The 16,596-nt window shown below is 44.4% G+C and overlaps 1 protein-coding gene across 3 annotated transcripts in view; it reads right to left on the bottom strand.

Annotated features, from left to right (window-relative positions):
• The window catches only part of crybg1a (crystallin beta-gamma domain containing 1a), a 320,531-nt gene that overhangs the window by 112,685 nt on the left and 191,250 nt on the right, over positions 1–16,596 (bottom strand). For all 3 annotated transcript variants that reach the window (XM_078542510.1, XM_078542512.1, XM_078542511.1), the window contains 3 exons: positions 12,433–15,172; positions 4,195–4,239; positions 3,993–4,111 (listed from right to left, as the gene is read on the bottom strand). In XM_078542510.1, coding sequence (XP_078398636.1) covers positions 3,993–4,111; positions 4,195–4,239; positions 12,433–15,172 — 2,904 coding nt within the window. The remainder of the gene's footprint in view (positions 1–3,992; positions 4,112–4,194; positions 4,240–12,432; positions 15,173–16,596) is intronic.

Genomic DNA, 16,596 nt, shown 5'->3' with positions numbered 1-16,596 from the left:
CAGTTATCCTCTTACACTTGCTCCATCTCTATTCATGCAGGACAAGCTGGCACATAACAAGAGGGAGAGGTTGCAGACTGCTGGAGGAATGCCTGAAATCAAGGTCGTGAGGGACTTTGAAAACAGAGCCATCCAGCTGGCCGGCAATGACCGGGACCGGTCCTGTGCTGACAGTGAGGTCGACGGTGCTCTAGCAAGTGAGGATCCAGCAGTGCAACATCCATCAGACAACCATGCTGTGAGTGATATGTCCTGTTTCACAGACCACTGCCATGCACTAATTATCTCCCCTTGCTTCCACAGGCACATCTGGGAAACAGCCAAGAAAGTCCACAGCCCAGGCCCTCCAATAAAGCCCCGAGGGAAGCTCAGAAAAGGAAACCACTGAAACCTTCCCTGAAGACCCGTCACAGCGCTCACCCACACCCTCCACCAGTGCAGAGACACACACCTCAGTGGGATCTAGCTTTAGAGTAGCCTCGGGATCACAATCTGGTGAGCACATCACACTTTCTGATCCAAGGCAGGCGGCTGCAGGGACTTCCCAGGTGTCGGGAACTCAGAGGACTGCTGGAGGCCAGGAATTTCCTAAGTCCAAGTCAGATGACAAGCCTCTGCACTCAGTCATGTCACAGCTGCTGGAGCTGCAAGGGCAAGCTTAGGAACATCAGGAAGGGACGTCCGCTGCACTCCTCAGATTGCAAGGCACGATATAGGAATCCATCTATCTTCAGGCTGAGGTGATAGGGCCAGCATGCCAACGCACTGAGCTCAACACTGATAGGATGGCTGCCACAATGGAGACTTTGGACTAGGACGTCACTCCTGCACTGCTGCATGAACTGAAGGCCATCGCTGATGCCATAGTTGGCCTCCAACAGTGTGTACGCGAGATGGGTGCGGCACAACCCGATCTCATTCCAGCTACACCTTCTCCTCAAGGAGTCAGGGAGGAGGATCAGCATGTGTACCCACCCTCGCCCCGGGGCCATCCATCCAGCTGACTCTGGGAGTGTCTGGCCAATCGGAATGCCTCTTCTGTAACCTCAGCACTCCAGCTCCACAGGCCGAGGAGGATGCCACAGCCACACAGGAGGACCCTGAAAGCAGGTCAGGGCCCTCCAGGTCTCGGCCCTCCAGAGGACGCTCACCAAGATCATCACAGACAGGGCATAGCAGTCAGCAGGCTGGCTCCATCTCCGCTGTGGACGTCCAGGGAGCACCAAGACGTAGTAGCAGGGTTAGGAAAGTTAAAAAGGTATAGTTGCACCGCCTGGGCACGAGTATTAATCATTTGTACTTAATGTTCATTATTGTAAATAAACTCCCAAGATTGTCTCCTTGCCTATGGCTCCTTGTTCTGATGAGCAGTGCTCGTGTCACTCAGATGTGAAACCTTTCTGCACAAGATAAAGGCACGTGTCTCAGTCCAGGGCCCCCCCGCTGTGCTTTGATCAGCCTTTAGACCCAAGTGGCCACACACTCCCTGGTCATATTAGTGAAGCCTGCACCTCGGCTGTGCTTGTCATTGCTGTCAGAATGTCGTGGGCAGGCGTCACAGAGTTCTCTCATTCTCTCTGTGCTCACAGCACCCATGCTCCTGAAGGGCTCAGCTGCTGAAGGCAGACAAAGGATCAGATGCTTTTAAAGTTTCATGGCTGCGTCTCCATGATATGACCCTGATCACAGAGCACAAGCGAGCTGCCCTCTGCTGCGTCTCCATGACAGGAGCATTCTCACAGAGGGTATGCGCGCTGCCATAAGCCGGACTGGAGTCAAATGTTCATAGATGCAATGTGAGGATCAATGGCGTCTCCTCACTGCATGTCGTCATCATCCTCCATAAATCTAGCACCTATGAGGGCCTCCCGAACACACCTGCCTCCCCTGGCCAGTGCAAGGGCCTCATCCCCATCATCGTCACCTTTGAGGACCTCCTCACTCTCATCACCGTCGAAGTCCTCCTCAGGGGAGACCTCCAGCTCCTCCATCTCCTCCTTGGCCAACTCCTTTCCCTGTTGCAGCACCAGGTCGTAAAGGGCACAGCAGGCAATGAAGACGCGTGACATCCACTGTGGACTGTATTGCAGGGCTCCATCAGACCGGTCCAGGCACCAGAACCTCATTTTCAGCATCCAAATGGTCTGTTCCACCAAGTTGTGGGGAATTGCAGCATGAGCCTCATTATACCTTCGCTCTGCTGCAGTCTGAGGTCGCCACACAGGTGTCATCAGCCACATCTTCTGCGGGTAGCCCTTGTCCCCGAGAAGCCATCCCTGCAGCCTCTGTGGAACCTGGAAGGCGTCAGGGATCCATCACCAACTGAGAATGTAGGAGTTGTGGACACTCCCTGGAAACCGTACGCAAACCTGCGTGATGCTTTTGTGATGGCAGCTTTGCCCATTGGACTGCATGCTGTGCTCTCAGCCCAGGTGCAGGCATTCTCCTAACATACACTGCATGGCTACACTGTTAGCTTGAACCATGGGCCAAACCAGGATGATGGCGTTGGAAGGGGCCATGAGCACCTCCACCAGTGACTGCTCCATGGCCAGCTTTAGCAAGGAGATTGTACAACGTGCCCAGTCATCCAACTGTTCTGCGGTCCACTAAAATGTTCATTAGTTTGCAGTCTGTTCTCAAGGGGTGAAAAGCTCTGAAGCACTTGGTGGCACTTTCATGTCTTTGCGTTGCTTGAGTGGGCAGATAAGCTAGAGGCCTGACTATGTCTGAACTGTCTCAGCTGCAGAGGAATGATCACTTTATACAAGGTTTCCCTAATGTGTGTCCGCTTCCCTCCCTGCCACCCTGCACGTACTTGTGTACTACCTTCAGCCACAGGGCAGCCCTTGCCCCCGCCTCCAAGTTGCCTCAACCCTGAAGTCCAACAGATGACCCAGGCGAGGGCTGCGCGACATTATTGTGTACTCACCTCCGAGTTCCCCTCAAAGTGCAGCCTGCCAAGTGCACGCCTTATACATGCTGTTGTGAAACATGTCGGCATGGGCGAGCGATCCAGCGGGGGCGGGGGATGATCCTGTCGGGCTGGCCTTATAACGATATGCAGATGCATTACAATGAGGTTCTCAACGTCCAATGGCAGAAACGCGGCCCACCATTGACAAGCTGCGCGGCCGATCGTAAACTGGTTTCATGAGGTTGTGAAACCGATTTCTGGCCTTCTCACCATATTGTCTGCTCACGCCGCCGAGTATGCCCGATGCCAGCAGGCGCAGACAATTCCACTCATTGTCATAAGGCATAAACTTTGCTACCAAATTAAAATGTGCTATAAGAATTTACATCTAATTGTGCATATACAATCAAGTAGCAGTGCCCGTGTGAAGGAAAACCAATTTGTACCAACTTTATTAATGTTTCATAACTACACAATTAGTCATTATCAACCACCTCATGCTAAATCAAAGAAAATATTGTGCTCTCCAATTGCAATAGAACAAGTTTGCTTTCATGTCTCAGCAAGCTCAAATTACAGGCCCAGCCCAAGTACTGAACTCTCAGCATTTGAAAAAGAATCAAATCTAAGTCACAAAATGCTGGGCATATAAACCATGTCTGTAAATATTAGATAATAGGTCTCTGTTTGAAATTTAAATCCGTCTTTTCTCTTTTTAGATACTGACTGACCGAATATGTATTTATAGCTTTTCGTTTCTACTTCAATTTTTCACTGTTTGCTTGTTTAATTTATTTTTATTAACACGCAACACAGACAAGCTCAATTTCATACTTTCAACTTATTTGAATATTTTATTTATTTCACACAGTATTTAGCATGAGGCAGCATTACACATTATTCGAGTATTGCATTATGCCCATAATTGCATAAGGTCATAGGGAATGAAGTTTAATATGATATGAACATTAACATCAGGTAGTGCCTAAGAACAATGGGCATCAATGATAATTTGTATTATATAGCATATTTAACATAATAAAATGCCACAATGCAAAGCAACTGAATATCTTACCAGCCTCTTACTACCCTGATGGAAATTTCAGGGCCCAGCTTCCAGGATGTAGCATCCTTAACATCATGAAAGACTTCAATAGGTTCTCCACAAAGATTGCGCTGATTGTAAATCACAATCTGAAAAATAGGTTTAATTTTAAAATCCTGCTTTGTGATCCATGAACAAATTGTTTCATTAAATATTGGCACGTGATCCTTACCTTTCCAGGTCTTGGATTTAATGTTAAGTCTCTCATTCCAGGTATCTATTAATAGAATCAGAATCTGGTTAGTTTTTATTCTATATATTCTAACATCCAGTTACTTTCTGCAATTTTTCACCCACATTACCCAGGCATTAGAAGAACTGCGCACATCATTGTCCCCAAGTCAGTTTCTGAATTTTCCTATGTTAAGTATACAACTAATGCAAATGAATTGTGCAATCTATAGGCTAAGTTTTATGCAGCCATTTTGACAGGAACCATGGAGACCAGGACCACTTAATTTTCGGAGAGGCCCCATGTGAGTCTCTGGGTGGCAGATAAAGTCAGAGGGTGGAAGAGACTGATGTGATTCCCGGCCGCCAGTGGAGGAACGTCAGTCAGACTCATTAATGAGCCAGTTGACACCCATTATCCCTGAGCTCACCACAATTAGTGGTTGCTCAGGGATTAAACGGAGGCCACATGGATCTCCCGTGCCCTTGGAAGGCCACCCTTCAAACCCTGTTTGGTTTGCCAGTGGCCTCCAAGGGGAGCTCCCTCACTATCAGACACTCTGTGCCCAATCAAGTGATGGCCACTGAAAGCCACCCTTTCCCTTGCCTCCGACCCACACCCCCACTCCACTCCTCTGCAATCCACATCCTGCCTTCATTCACCTGTGGCCTGGGGTCCCTCCATGATCCTGGGCCTCAGGTGGGTGCAGTGCCCGAAGCAACCACTGTTCCTGGTGGCAATGACGAACTGCCGGCCTCTGATTGGGTTGGCAGCTGTCAGCAGGCGAGGCTTCTACTGCTTCTACACGGAGAAGGCCTAACAGCAGTAAATTAGTACCTGAAGGCCACTTGATTCCTTTAGGCCTCCCCCAGGGAATTGACAGGGGTTCCCCGCTGGTGGACAAGACCCTGCTGTTCCAACAAAATCCCAGCCATTATGTGATAATTTACAAATCAGGCACTTATATAACTGTTAATATCCCAACTAGGAATACCCTTGAAAAGCCTGATCCCAGGTGGAACACAGCTTGATAGATCGTAACTTTTATTTGTTTGTTTAGATAAGTGGGGAGCGGTCACAGAACAGAGGCATCGGATTCAGCTGATGAACCTTTAACAAAAGCTTAAAACGTTTATTAAACAAGAAGGTGAACTATATTACAATACTCCTTCAACCACAACTATACCTTTACAGATATACACAGATTTGTAAGGATGACACAACTTACAATAGCTGTCTTATACTCTACTGCTCACAGTAAGTACACAGCCCATGTAAACCTATAGGCACCCTGTGGTCAGACATACCACACTCTGAAACCAAGTGACAGAAGTCACGGATCTCTCCTCAACTCCCCCCCCCCCGCCCCGATGCTTGTCACACCGTGAGCTAACTGGTTTCACTGCACTCCATCTTTCACACAAGGGTTTCCAATCTCCACTCTCCAATACCTCTCCTTGGAATCTTCTCCCAAACCAACGTTTTCACTCAGACACCTTCCACAAGGGTTCACCTCTAGCGTTTAAAACTCTCCTTCTGATGTTCCTCTGCTCTGGGTCACCACATTCAAGCTGTCTTCCACACACAATCTCTCATTGACTCAGCCATCAACAGTACCACTGCTTCACATGCCCATAGCAAAAAGGTACAGACCCTTCAGTTGACTCTTTGGTCCTTCTTTCCTCTTGCAAGCTGTTCTCGCTTTAAATCTGCTTTATGCAGCTTTTGTCTCTTTAAATCTGAAGTTTGGAGCCTTTCTCTCTGCCCCTCAGACTTAACTTCCTTAACAGGACCTTTTCCAGGTTCCTCTCCTTCCTTGGACTTTTTAAAAATATATTCACGGGATGTGGGCTTCACTTGCTGGGCCAGGATTTATTGCCCATTCCTAGTTGCCCTCAAGAAGGAGGTGGTGAGCTGCCTCCTTGAACCGCTGCAATCCATGTGGTGTAGGTACACGTGCAGGGTTCCTAGAAGGTCTGTTTGGGACATTCTCCTGTTCCACTCCCTTGAATTTTGGGGTTTTTCTTTAGTTTGGGACTGGCTATCTGTCCCCTTTGTTCCAGTCTCTCCTGGAAGCTATTTTCAACTAACTTTAACTAGGAACTGGCTACCCTTCCCCTTCTAGATTGTTACTGCCTGGCAACTATCTTCAAAACCAGCTGAACTCCAACAGCTTCCAAAACAAACTGCTGTTTCTGGATGTGTGACTGTGGCAGTGACCTGCCTCTCTGGACCCAAGTTGCTAGGCAACAGCCCAATTCCTCTAATCTTGAGTTTCCTTAACCTCTTAAGTCATAAATCTCTCATTAGAAATGCAAGCACCTTTTAAAGTGAAACTAAAACTCAATTTAACCTTTCTTAACACACAGGTACAGAAATCACAGAACTTTAACGAAGGAGGCCATTCGGCCCATCGAGCCTGCACCAGATCTCCAAATGAGCTAGTGCCATTTGCCCTGCCTTTTCCCTGTACCCTTGCACATTATTTCTTTTCAAATAATCATCTAATGCCCTCTTGAATGCCTCAATTGAACCTGCCTCCACCACACTTCCAGGCAGTGCATTCCAAGCCCGAACCACTTGTTGTGTGAAAAAGTTTTTTCTCACGTCACATTTGTTTCTTTTGCAGAACACTTTAAATCTGTGTCCTCTCATTCTTGATCCTTTTACAGGCAGGAACAGCTTCTCCCTCTCTACTCTGTCCAGCCCCCTCATGATTTTGAGCATCCCTATCAACTCTCCTCTTAGCCTTCTTCTCTCCAAGGAGAACAGTCACAACCTCTCCAATCTATCCTCATAGCTGATGTTTCTCAGCCCTGGAACCATTCTTCTAAACCTCTTCTGCACTCTCTCCAAAGTGTTCACATCCTTCCTATAATGTGATGCCCAGAACTGCACACAATTAGATCTCCAGCTGAGATCTAATGAGTGTCTTACATAAACTCAGCATAACCTCCTTGCTCTTGTACTCTATGTCCCTATTAATACAACCCAGGATACTATATGCTTTATTAAATGCTCTCTCCACCTTTCTTGCCACCTTCAATGATCTATGCACGTATACACCCAGGTCTTTCTGCTCCGGCACCCCCTTCAAAATTTCACCCCTTATTTTGTATTGTCTGTCTATGTTCCTCCTACCAAACTGGATCACCTCACATTTCTCCGCATTGAACTTCATCTGCCACCTATCTGCCCACTTCACCAACTTGTCTATGTTTTGAAGTGCTATATTGTCCTCCTCACAGTTTACAATACTCCCAAGTTTTGTCACATCCGCAAACTTTGAAATTGTCCCCTGCACACCAAGATATATATCATTAATATATATCAAGAAAAGCAAAGGTCCCAATACCGACCCCTGGGGAACTTTACTACAAGCCTTCATCCAGCCCGAAAACTATCCATTGACCATTACTCTCTGCTTCCTATTTTTCAGCCAATTTTGTATCCATGTTGTTACTGTCCCTTTTATTCCATGAGCAATAACTTTTCTCACATGTCTGTTGTGTGGCACTGTATCGCATGCCTTTTGAAAGTCCATGTACACCACATCAACAGTATTACCTTCATCGATCTTTTCTGTTACCTCTTCAAAAGACTCCAGCAAGTTAGTTAAACATGGTTTCCCCTTTAGAAATCCATGCTGACTCTTCCTTATCAGCCCATATTTTTCCACGTAACTACTAATTCTATCCCGAATAATTGTATTCTAGAATCTTGCCCACCACTGAAGTTAAACTGACTGGTCTGTAATTGCTGGGCTTATCCTTACAACCTTTTTTGAACAAGGGCGTAATGTTTGCAATTCTGCAGTCCTCTGGCACTTCCCCCGAGCCTAGGGAAGACTGAAAGATTATGGCCCCTGTAATTTCTACTCTCACTTTCTTCAATATCCTTGGATGCAGCTCATCCAGTCCCGGTGCCTTTTCAACTTTAAGTACCATAGGTCTATTCAACGCTTCTTCCTTATCAATTCTGAACCCAGAGTTTCCTCATCTGTCACCAAGGCCTGGGTGGCATCTACCTCCTTGGTAGAGATGGATGCAAAGTATTCATTTAATACCTCAGCCATGGCCCCTTCGTCCATGCGTAAATTCCCTTTTAGGTCCCTAATCGGCCCTACTCCTCCTTTTACCACCTTTTTACTATTTATATGCCTGTAGAAGACTTTGGGATTCCCCTTTATGTTGGCTGACAGTCTTTTCTCATAATCCCTCTTCACTTCTCTAGTGTGCTTTTTCACCTCCCCTCTGAACCTTCTGTATTCCTCTTATTTCTCAATTGTGTTTTCTGCCTGACACCTGTCATGAGCGCACTTTTCCTTCTTTATCTTAACTTTTATCTCCCTTTTAATCCAGGGAACTCTGGATTTGTTTGCCCTACCTTTCCCTTTCAATGGAATATACTTTGACTATGCCTGAACCAATTCTTTTTTTGAAGGTAGCCCATTGTTCAGCTATAGTTTCTCCTGCCAATCTTTCATTCCAGTCTATCTGGCCCAGCTCCATTCTTGCCCCATCGAAGTCGGCTCTTGTCCAGTTAATTATTTTTATTCTGGGTTGCCTATCATCCTTGTCTAGCATCATTCTAAAACGTACAAAACTATAATCACTGTCTCCTAAATGTTCCCGCACTGACATTTGACCTACTTGGACTACCTCATTTCCAAGAACCAAGTCGAACAGTGCATCTTTTCTTGTTGGATTAGACACATACTGCTGTAGAAAATTCTCCTGAACACAATCTACAAACTGTTGCCCCTCTCCGCCCTTTACAATACCACTGTCCTAGTCTACATTCGGGTAATTAAAGTCCCCCATTATAACTAATCTATAATGCTGCATCTGTCTGCAATTTCCCAGCAGATTTGTTCTTCTACGTCCTTCTCACTAGTTGGCGGTCTATAGGCTACACCAGGCAATGTAATTGCACACCTTTTGCTCCTTAGTTCTAGCCAAATTGATTCTGTCCTTGAACCCTCTGGGACATTCTCTTTCTCCAGCACTGCAATACTCTCCTTAGCCAATACCTCCACCCCTCCTCCTTTCCTTCCTTTCCTATCTTTTCTGAACACCTTGTAACCAGGATATTTAATTCCCAAACAAAAACAGAATTACCTGGAAAAACTCAGCAGGTCTGGCAGCATCGGTGGAGAAGAAAAGAGACCTGCTGAGTTTTTCCAGGTAATTCTGTTTTTGTTTTGGATTTCCAGCATCCGCAGTAGTTTTTTGTTTGTATTTAATTCCCAGTTCTGCCCTTCCTTGAGCCAGGTCTCTGTTATTGCCACATCATATTTCCACATGGCAATCTGCGCCTGTAACTCCCCAGTCTTAGTTACCATGCTCTGTGCATTCACATGCATGCATAATAACCCTGATTTAGATTTTGTTGCTTTCTCCCTCACCCTGACTTCACCTATGAACTTACTATTCTCTGCACTAGTGCTATCTGTTGCTCCCAGTATTTTGTGCACCCTGGTATTCCCCTCTAATATTTTCTCTTGGTACCCACACCCATGCCAAGTTAGTTTAAACCCTCAAACTTAAACACTGGTCAGAATTTTTTGCTTGGCACGCAGGCGCGCACCCGACACGCTCGAGCATGCAATAGCGAATGATGACATTGGGCAAGCGTCCCGAAGTCATCGTGCACTTGTGCGATATTTCGGTCGACAGGTGCGCACGTGATTCGGCAGCGCGCACACTGACAATTAAGAGGCCTATAAAGGCCATTAGCGGATTAATCAACCGTGATTTTTCGCTGCCCGTCCAACGTTACTGTTGGCGGGCTGGCAAATCAGCCAAGCGGCCTTTGCCTTTTTGAGGAAGGCTCATCCAAGGGCAGGATGAGGTTTCTGATCATTCTTAAAAATAAAAATGTTTGCACAGAATTTTCATCTGGTATATGTTCCGGTGACTGATTCTGACGCGTGGGCATTTTTTCTCCGGTTTTTACAATTTTTATTTTTGGCATTTAAATTCTTCAGTTCCCTGAGGCAGCTCTCTGCCTTCAGGGAGCATTCGGTGAGCGCTCCCCTGCACCCATGCTGACTTCATCGCTTGCCCTCCTCCAGCCCCCACCCCAGCAGCGCTGAACCTTTCAGTGCACCTTTCACACTGGCTGGCCGTTAATTGGCCAGCCAGCATGAAATCGCAGTCGGGGGCCGATCACAGTTGGGGGTCCGTTCCCCAGCCACTCTCGATCGCGGGCGTCCACCAAATTAAAAATCCCACCCATTAAAGCTAAAACTCATTCCTAACACCTCCAAATACAAATATAACTTTCTTAAACTCTCTCTATTTCCTAACATAACACCTAGTCACATCTCTAAGGAATGCTCTAAAGCACTTCACATATAATGAGTTACTTCAATGTGCAGTCTCTGAGGAAATGTAGGTAGACATCATAGCCATTTTTCAAATAATAAGGCCCCTTGTTGAAAAAGAGGCGGGGATTTAAAAATGGCCAGGGGGTGGCCCAATTTTGAGATTCCCAACCCGATTCCCGTCTTGTGGGAACTTTGTGACTCCAGATAAGGATTAGGGTAGAGAGCCCACTCTCAGCAATGCTGCCCTTGCCTACTCCATTGCAGGAGTGGGCATTTTAGACCTTCCCACTATTTTCATAGAGTCGCATCCATTTTTGTAGGAGACCTGATTCACAACACCTCAGAGGACTAGTGAACCATGGGGTAAGCCTGTTTTGAAGAGGAAAACCTTCTGACAAGAAAGTTTAAACGGTCTTATCAACTTCAACTGTCATAATTAGGTGCTGCATGATAAGTTTAATATGTATTTAATGTAGTGATTGATCGTGGGGCTTTGTCCTTAAAAGATGGAGGTGACTATTAAATTGATGTAAGTGTTTGCATGCATTACAGTATTTTATCCAGTGATATTAATAATGCGTTCAACATTATTGAGAACCTGACTTTAATGTGTCATCTGAACACTGTTCTTTCATCTTCAGATTGATTTAAAGTCCAGAGATATCTAGAGTCTGTTACGTGTTCTTCCACTGTGGACAGAACTCACAAGCCTTATAATTACACCAGGAAGTCTTTGAAATGCTAATAAACTGTCAAATAAGCAAACAGGCATTCAAAATCCCCTTGGGGAAAGAGGTTGCCCCACTTGTAAGCTCATAAAACTGTCAGTCATTCATACCCCCATTGAAAAAAGCTTTGAACCTCTTAATACCTCTTAATCTTGTCCAAATAATCAGGCATTAAAACCCCATTTCAAAGAAAGGTGGCTCATAAAACTGTTAATCAAGCAAAGCTAAAAGTCCTTTTAACAGCTATGTAAACCCTATACAGAGCTGAATTCATTAGTGGGTTTAGAGCTCAGCTCATAGTTCATAATGGGATTCTATTCCACAGCTATGTTAACAAAGGCTTTAAAACTGAATACATTGAAACCTTTAATGCAGACTGTAGAGATGGGTATTTAGCTCATCTGATGGCTGTCTTCTTCGACAGAAATATTGTGAAGTTCCCACTCCTGTTTTCTTTCAGACAGGAGAGTAGGAGACCTGAAGGTTTATCGAACGTACATATTCTAAACAAACCCAAAGGTTAATTGGAAAGAAGGGGCAAGATTTTTCATTTAGGTATATACAACCATCTTTCACAATTTCTTCCTACAGCTGTACAAGATCTGACCATGTTAATTTCTTCCTCCACCCTATTTCCTCCACTGTTCCCCCCTTGTTCTTTGGAAGTATAAGGTTACACAGCTGCCGGTCACTCCATTCCTGGTACCTTGCCAAAATGGTCATTCAAAGAGGCAATTTGGCCATGAACATTACACGTCATCTCGTGCGATTTTATGCCCGTTCTGCTCGGGTTCACGCCCACCCATGGGGCGTAAAATTCGACCCATAATCCATTTTAACTAGTGTGCTAAATAAATATACAAATTTCCCGCTCACAGCCCCTTCCCTTTCTGTCTTATTGCACAGATACAAGACTCAAATGAATTCTTTGTTTGGGACAAGGAACTTGAGAAATAACCTTTACATTTTTTATATTTTATTTTGTAATAGTTTCTGCATTTTAGCATGATAGTTGTCAAGTGATAAAAAGCTATTTTAAATTTACACTAAAACTGAACAATACGATTCCCCTAGAAAACAAGGCAACCATTTGTCAATTAACATGACATGTTTTTAGCAGATCATAATACTGAACCTAGAGCTTCATGTAGTCTCAAGTAATAACCAAAATGAACTTACCCCAGATTCTGGTAGATTAGGCAATACTGAATTGGGAGTGAACAAATCAGCATTAAATAAGCTTAGGGAATTTTGATTGCCATCTATAGTGCTTGATCCCTGGAATGTTGGTGTACTGTCAAGTGCACAAGTGTTTGTAATTCCCCCAAAATCTGTATTAATTTCCAAGAGGTTTGGCTTCAAGTTAAGGATGGTTAATCCATTTTCTGACTGCTTTTTTGAGTTATCAGGTTTCTTTTCCATTTCAGAGGTATTAGATTTCAAATTACTTTCCGTAAAGCTTGGCAACTGGGTCTTTGGAAAGGTTGAGTTTGACAAATCAAATTGAAACTGTTCAAGGACATCATTTCTCAGTAATGATGGTGTGAGATCAGTGGGTTCTATCACAGGTTCAGCTGATGGCTTGGTTGTTTGGGTAAGCATCTGATCAACCTCCAAACGTGACCTTTTACTGCCCGATGCAGAAGCATGATCATTTTCTGCATTCTCATGGTTTGCAAAACGCAAACGTGAGCTTTTACTTGTCAGAGATTTAAAAAGCAAGCTCTGTTCTGCAGACACACGTTTGACTACTTTAGACTTTGTTTCAATTTGTTGCATTTTGAGGAGAGATAAAGGTGCTTTGCTTGTATACCTATTGCTTTTCATTAAACCACATTTGAATGAACTTGGATCAAATGTTTTCTCCTTTTTTGATGATGTATGGTCTTCCTGAATTGGTGGCATGACAAATGGTGGCACAAAAGGCGCCTTAGGAACTCGCTGCCTCTTTTGGGGCCGACGAATAGGATTCCCATATTTACGAATTGTTTCTGTGAAGCTTTCCATATCAGAAGAGCTGTCTAAGCTACAGCCTTCTCTGAATGAATCATTCAGTTCATTTCCCTCCTCGGATTTTGAGGCTGTTTGTTCTATAGATGGTGAAAAGCCATCTGCTAATGAATCCAAATTTACATTTGGGTCTATTACTGCTTTAGTTGTCCAGGTATCATCAACCAGAGAAGCTTCTTTGACTATAGCTTCCCTTAGTTGTGATACTTTTATGTTCTGGACAAACAGGGAAAATTCATTTGTTGCTGCACCGGGCTCTGAATGTTTTGCAGTAGAACTTGCCATTTGGGAATCTTCTATTCTGGATAGGTTTTCTGCAGGTGCCTCTACACTTGAAGCTGACACTGCTCTCTTCAGTTCGAACCCTTTATGTTGCACTTCAGGTGTGCTTGACAAGGCAGGTAGACCAAAGTTGATTATAGCATTCTCTAAGCCACCCTTTTCCTCAAAAGCAGCAGTTGTAGAAAAATCTCTTTCCGTTTTGGACCCAGTGCTCCTTGATGTTTCTATGCTCTGGAGCAAGGTTGCCTCTTCAAAGTCTCTATTTTCCAACACAGACTTATTTTGCTCTCCTCTTGTTACAGTGGAGCCAGTCACTGTGTCACTAGCAACATTTTCAGTGACACTTTTCCTAATTTCAGACACTGTGGTAGCTGTCTCTGCACAAACTGGTATGTCATATACTTTGGCCTCTGTATCACTAATTTGCAACATTGGTGAACTTTCCTGAGCAAGCTCACCTTTTCCTGCACCTGAGTCAGGTGACTGCTTGCTCTTTGCAGGCACTTCTTTCTCAATTTCAGGCATTGCTTCAGGCATTTGTATGCTCTCAGATGAATCTGCATCCTTTGTGTCTCTAGGTTGAGGTTTTGACGGACTTTGTTCTGCAGCTTCAACTATTGCAGCACTTTGTCTACCCTTTTGGTTACCGACATAGTTCGCATTCGTGTCTTTAATACCAGACACTTCAGTTGCAGATGCTTGAACTTTCTGAGGTAATGTGTCCTTAACTTCAACGCCTTGGCTTTCTACATTGGGTGTATTTTGCTGAACAGGCTGGGCAGGCTCATCTTTTGCCTCACCTTGCATCGTCTTTTTCTCATTAACACTCTTTGTAGGGGCACCTTTCTGAATTTCAGGCTCTGTGGTTTCAAAATTCAGTACATTTAGAGCTAACAAGGTCTTATTTTCCATTTCTCTGCTTTGCACTCCTACTCTAGTCAATGGTACAGGCAGGACAAGATCACTGGCGGCTGCAACTAGGTCAGCCTTCTGCTCTTTAACACCCTTTGTAGGGGCATCAGTTTCAGATAAACTTATTTCAGTTGTATGCATATGCGTAGAAAGTGATTGATCAGTCACATCAGTGTTTGAACGCAATACTGAAGAAGCAATTTCAAGTGAACTATTTTCTTCTGGTCTATCAGTTTGTGCATCAGGAAATGTTTTTAAAGCTGTCTTTTCAACAGGGGCACTTGTAATGTTCATTTCTTTGTTTTTGTGTTCTTCTGCAGAAATGTGCTTTGTATCACCAGCGTTCACAAAGGTCACTTTTAAAATTTTATCTGCTTTATGTCTCACGTCATCACTTACACCTCCAGATGCTTCAGCATGCGTGGGAGTGCTTGGTTGCTTTTTGCCAATTTTAGTTGCAGGAGATTCTGCTTGATTGGCAGGTTTGTTGTGTAGTTGAATCTTTAGGCTACCAATGTACTTTTTATTCCCGGTCGAGGCTAATGGCAGGTCCTTGGTGGCAAAAAAGTCAACTTGGTGGTGACTTGTAGCTTTCTTTTTTGTAGGCAGAGTAATTCTAATGGTCTCTTCCTCCTCGGTTCTAATGTCAGCACAGATTCCTTGATGATTCAAAGTGATCAAGGTGCCAAATGCACCTTCCTTTTCAGCTGATGGACTGTGAAAGCAAACAAAGAAAACGTAAGTTGCACAAGGAAAAGTAAACAAGTTTGCTTCACATTCTAGGCGTAAACCTGTACAGATTCATCAGGCTCATCATCTGGCAGTGAAGTATTTCCCTTGTACTTAAAGGGGAAGGAAATCTAACTTTTTTCATCTTCCTTTTAAAAAACAAATTGTCTCACCATAGCTTCATTTGAATTTTTTTCAAAGCAGGGTCTCCCTCACCACTAGGCTATTCTGCTAATGTCAATAATGGGGAGCATCCTGGAGTGTCACCTTTACCAACAGGAAAAGGATTGTCCTGGATCTGCCTAAACCTCAAGAAACAGACTTGAAAACACCAAGTTTTTTTAATAAATAAAATTACAGTGAAATTTATTTCCTACTTTTAAGTAAAAGGAGACTTGGAACAAGAAGTGCTCACTCCACTTAAACTTTTCTTTCCCTTCAACTACCAATGACAAAACATTTGCTTTATTCTTAAACTGCTACATTCAAGCACCTTTCACATCTCAGAATGTCGCAAAGCACTTTAAAGCCAATTACATCCTTTTTAAGCGTTGTCGCTATTATAGCCTACCCTAACACAATTAGCCACCCTCTAAATTCTTCTGAAGATGATACAGGAGATTAACTGATGTTATTTATTTACCAAGATGACAAGTAACCATTGACAAACAATCTTAACTCACTCAAGGCCAAGAAATAAAATGGTTGCCTCCCCATAAAGTTCCATACTTTCATACATTTATTTGTTGGCCTGCCAGACAAATGTGTTGTATTGTGTGCAAATGTAACTAAACATACACTGATATTGGAAACATGGGGCTGGGTCTTATGTCCACAAATTGGGTGGGGCGCTACCCCATGTGAACGTAAAATAGGATGTGATAATGCTGGGTTGGCAATACGATGTCCTACATTCCAGCTTCCAAAATTACGGAAGGCGAGTGGGTGTGGAAATCAGCAGCCCACCCTCCATTTTCAAATTGTCGATTAACAAGCTATTGAGCTTGTTATCAATCCAATCATCTGAAATTTTTTGCTGACTGCTGCATTTTTCAGGCATCAGGCGTGAAAAGGTTTGGTAGTGTTTTACAACAGCTATGACAAGGTGGCTTCAGGATAGAAGAAAAGGCCTGCCACCAGGACCATGGTTAAATATAGCAGCAGATTCTGCTGGTGAAGGTGGCAGCGTCTGTGCATATTTTTAGCTTATTTTTGAGCTCCTTTGAGCCTTCAATATAAAATAAAGAGTGTGTTAGTGAATGAGTGAATGGGTGAGTGGGTAGGTGGGTGAGGTAAGTGGGTAGGGTGGCAGCTGGGTGAGTGGGAAGATGGGATGGGGGTGAGTCAGGAGGTTTTGGGGGGGGGGGGGTCGGGGGGATCGTCAGGTGGTCAGGAGGGTTGTTGGAGGAT

This window comes from Cetorhinus maximus, chromosome 5 (assembly GCF_964194155.1).
Source record: "Cetorhinus maximus chromosome 5, sCetMax3.hap1.1, whole genome shotgun sequence".
NCBI classification, from domain to species: Eukaryota; Metazoa; Chordata; class Chondrichthyes; order Lamniformes; family Cetorhinidae; genus Cetorhinus; species Cetorhinus maximus.
Note: the sequence above shows the minus strand (reverse complement) of the source record. Positions and strands in the feature narration are given on the sequence as shown.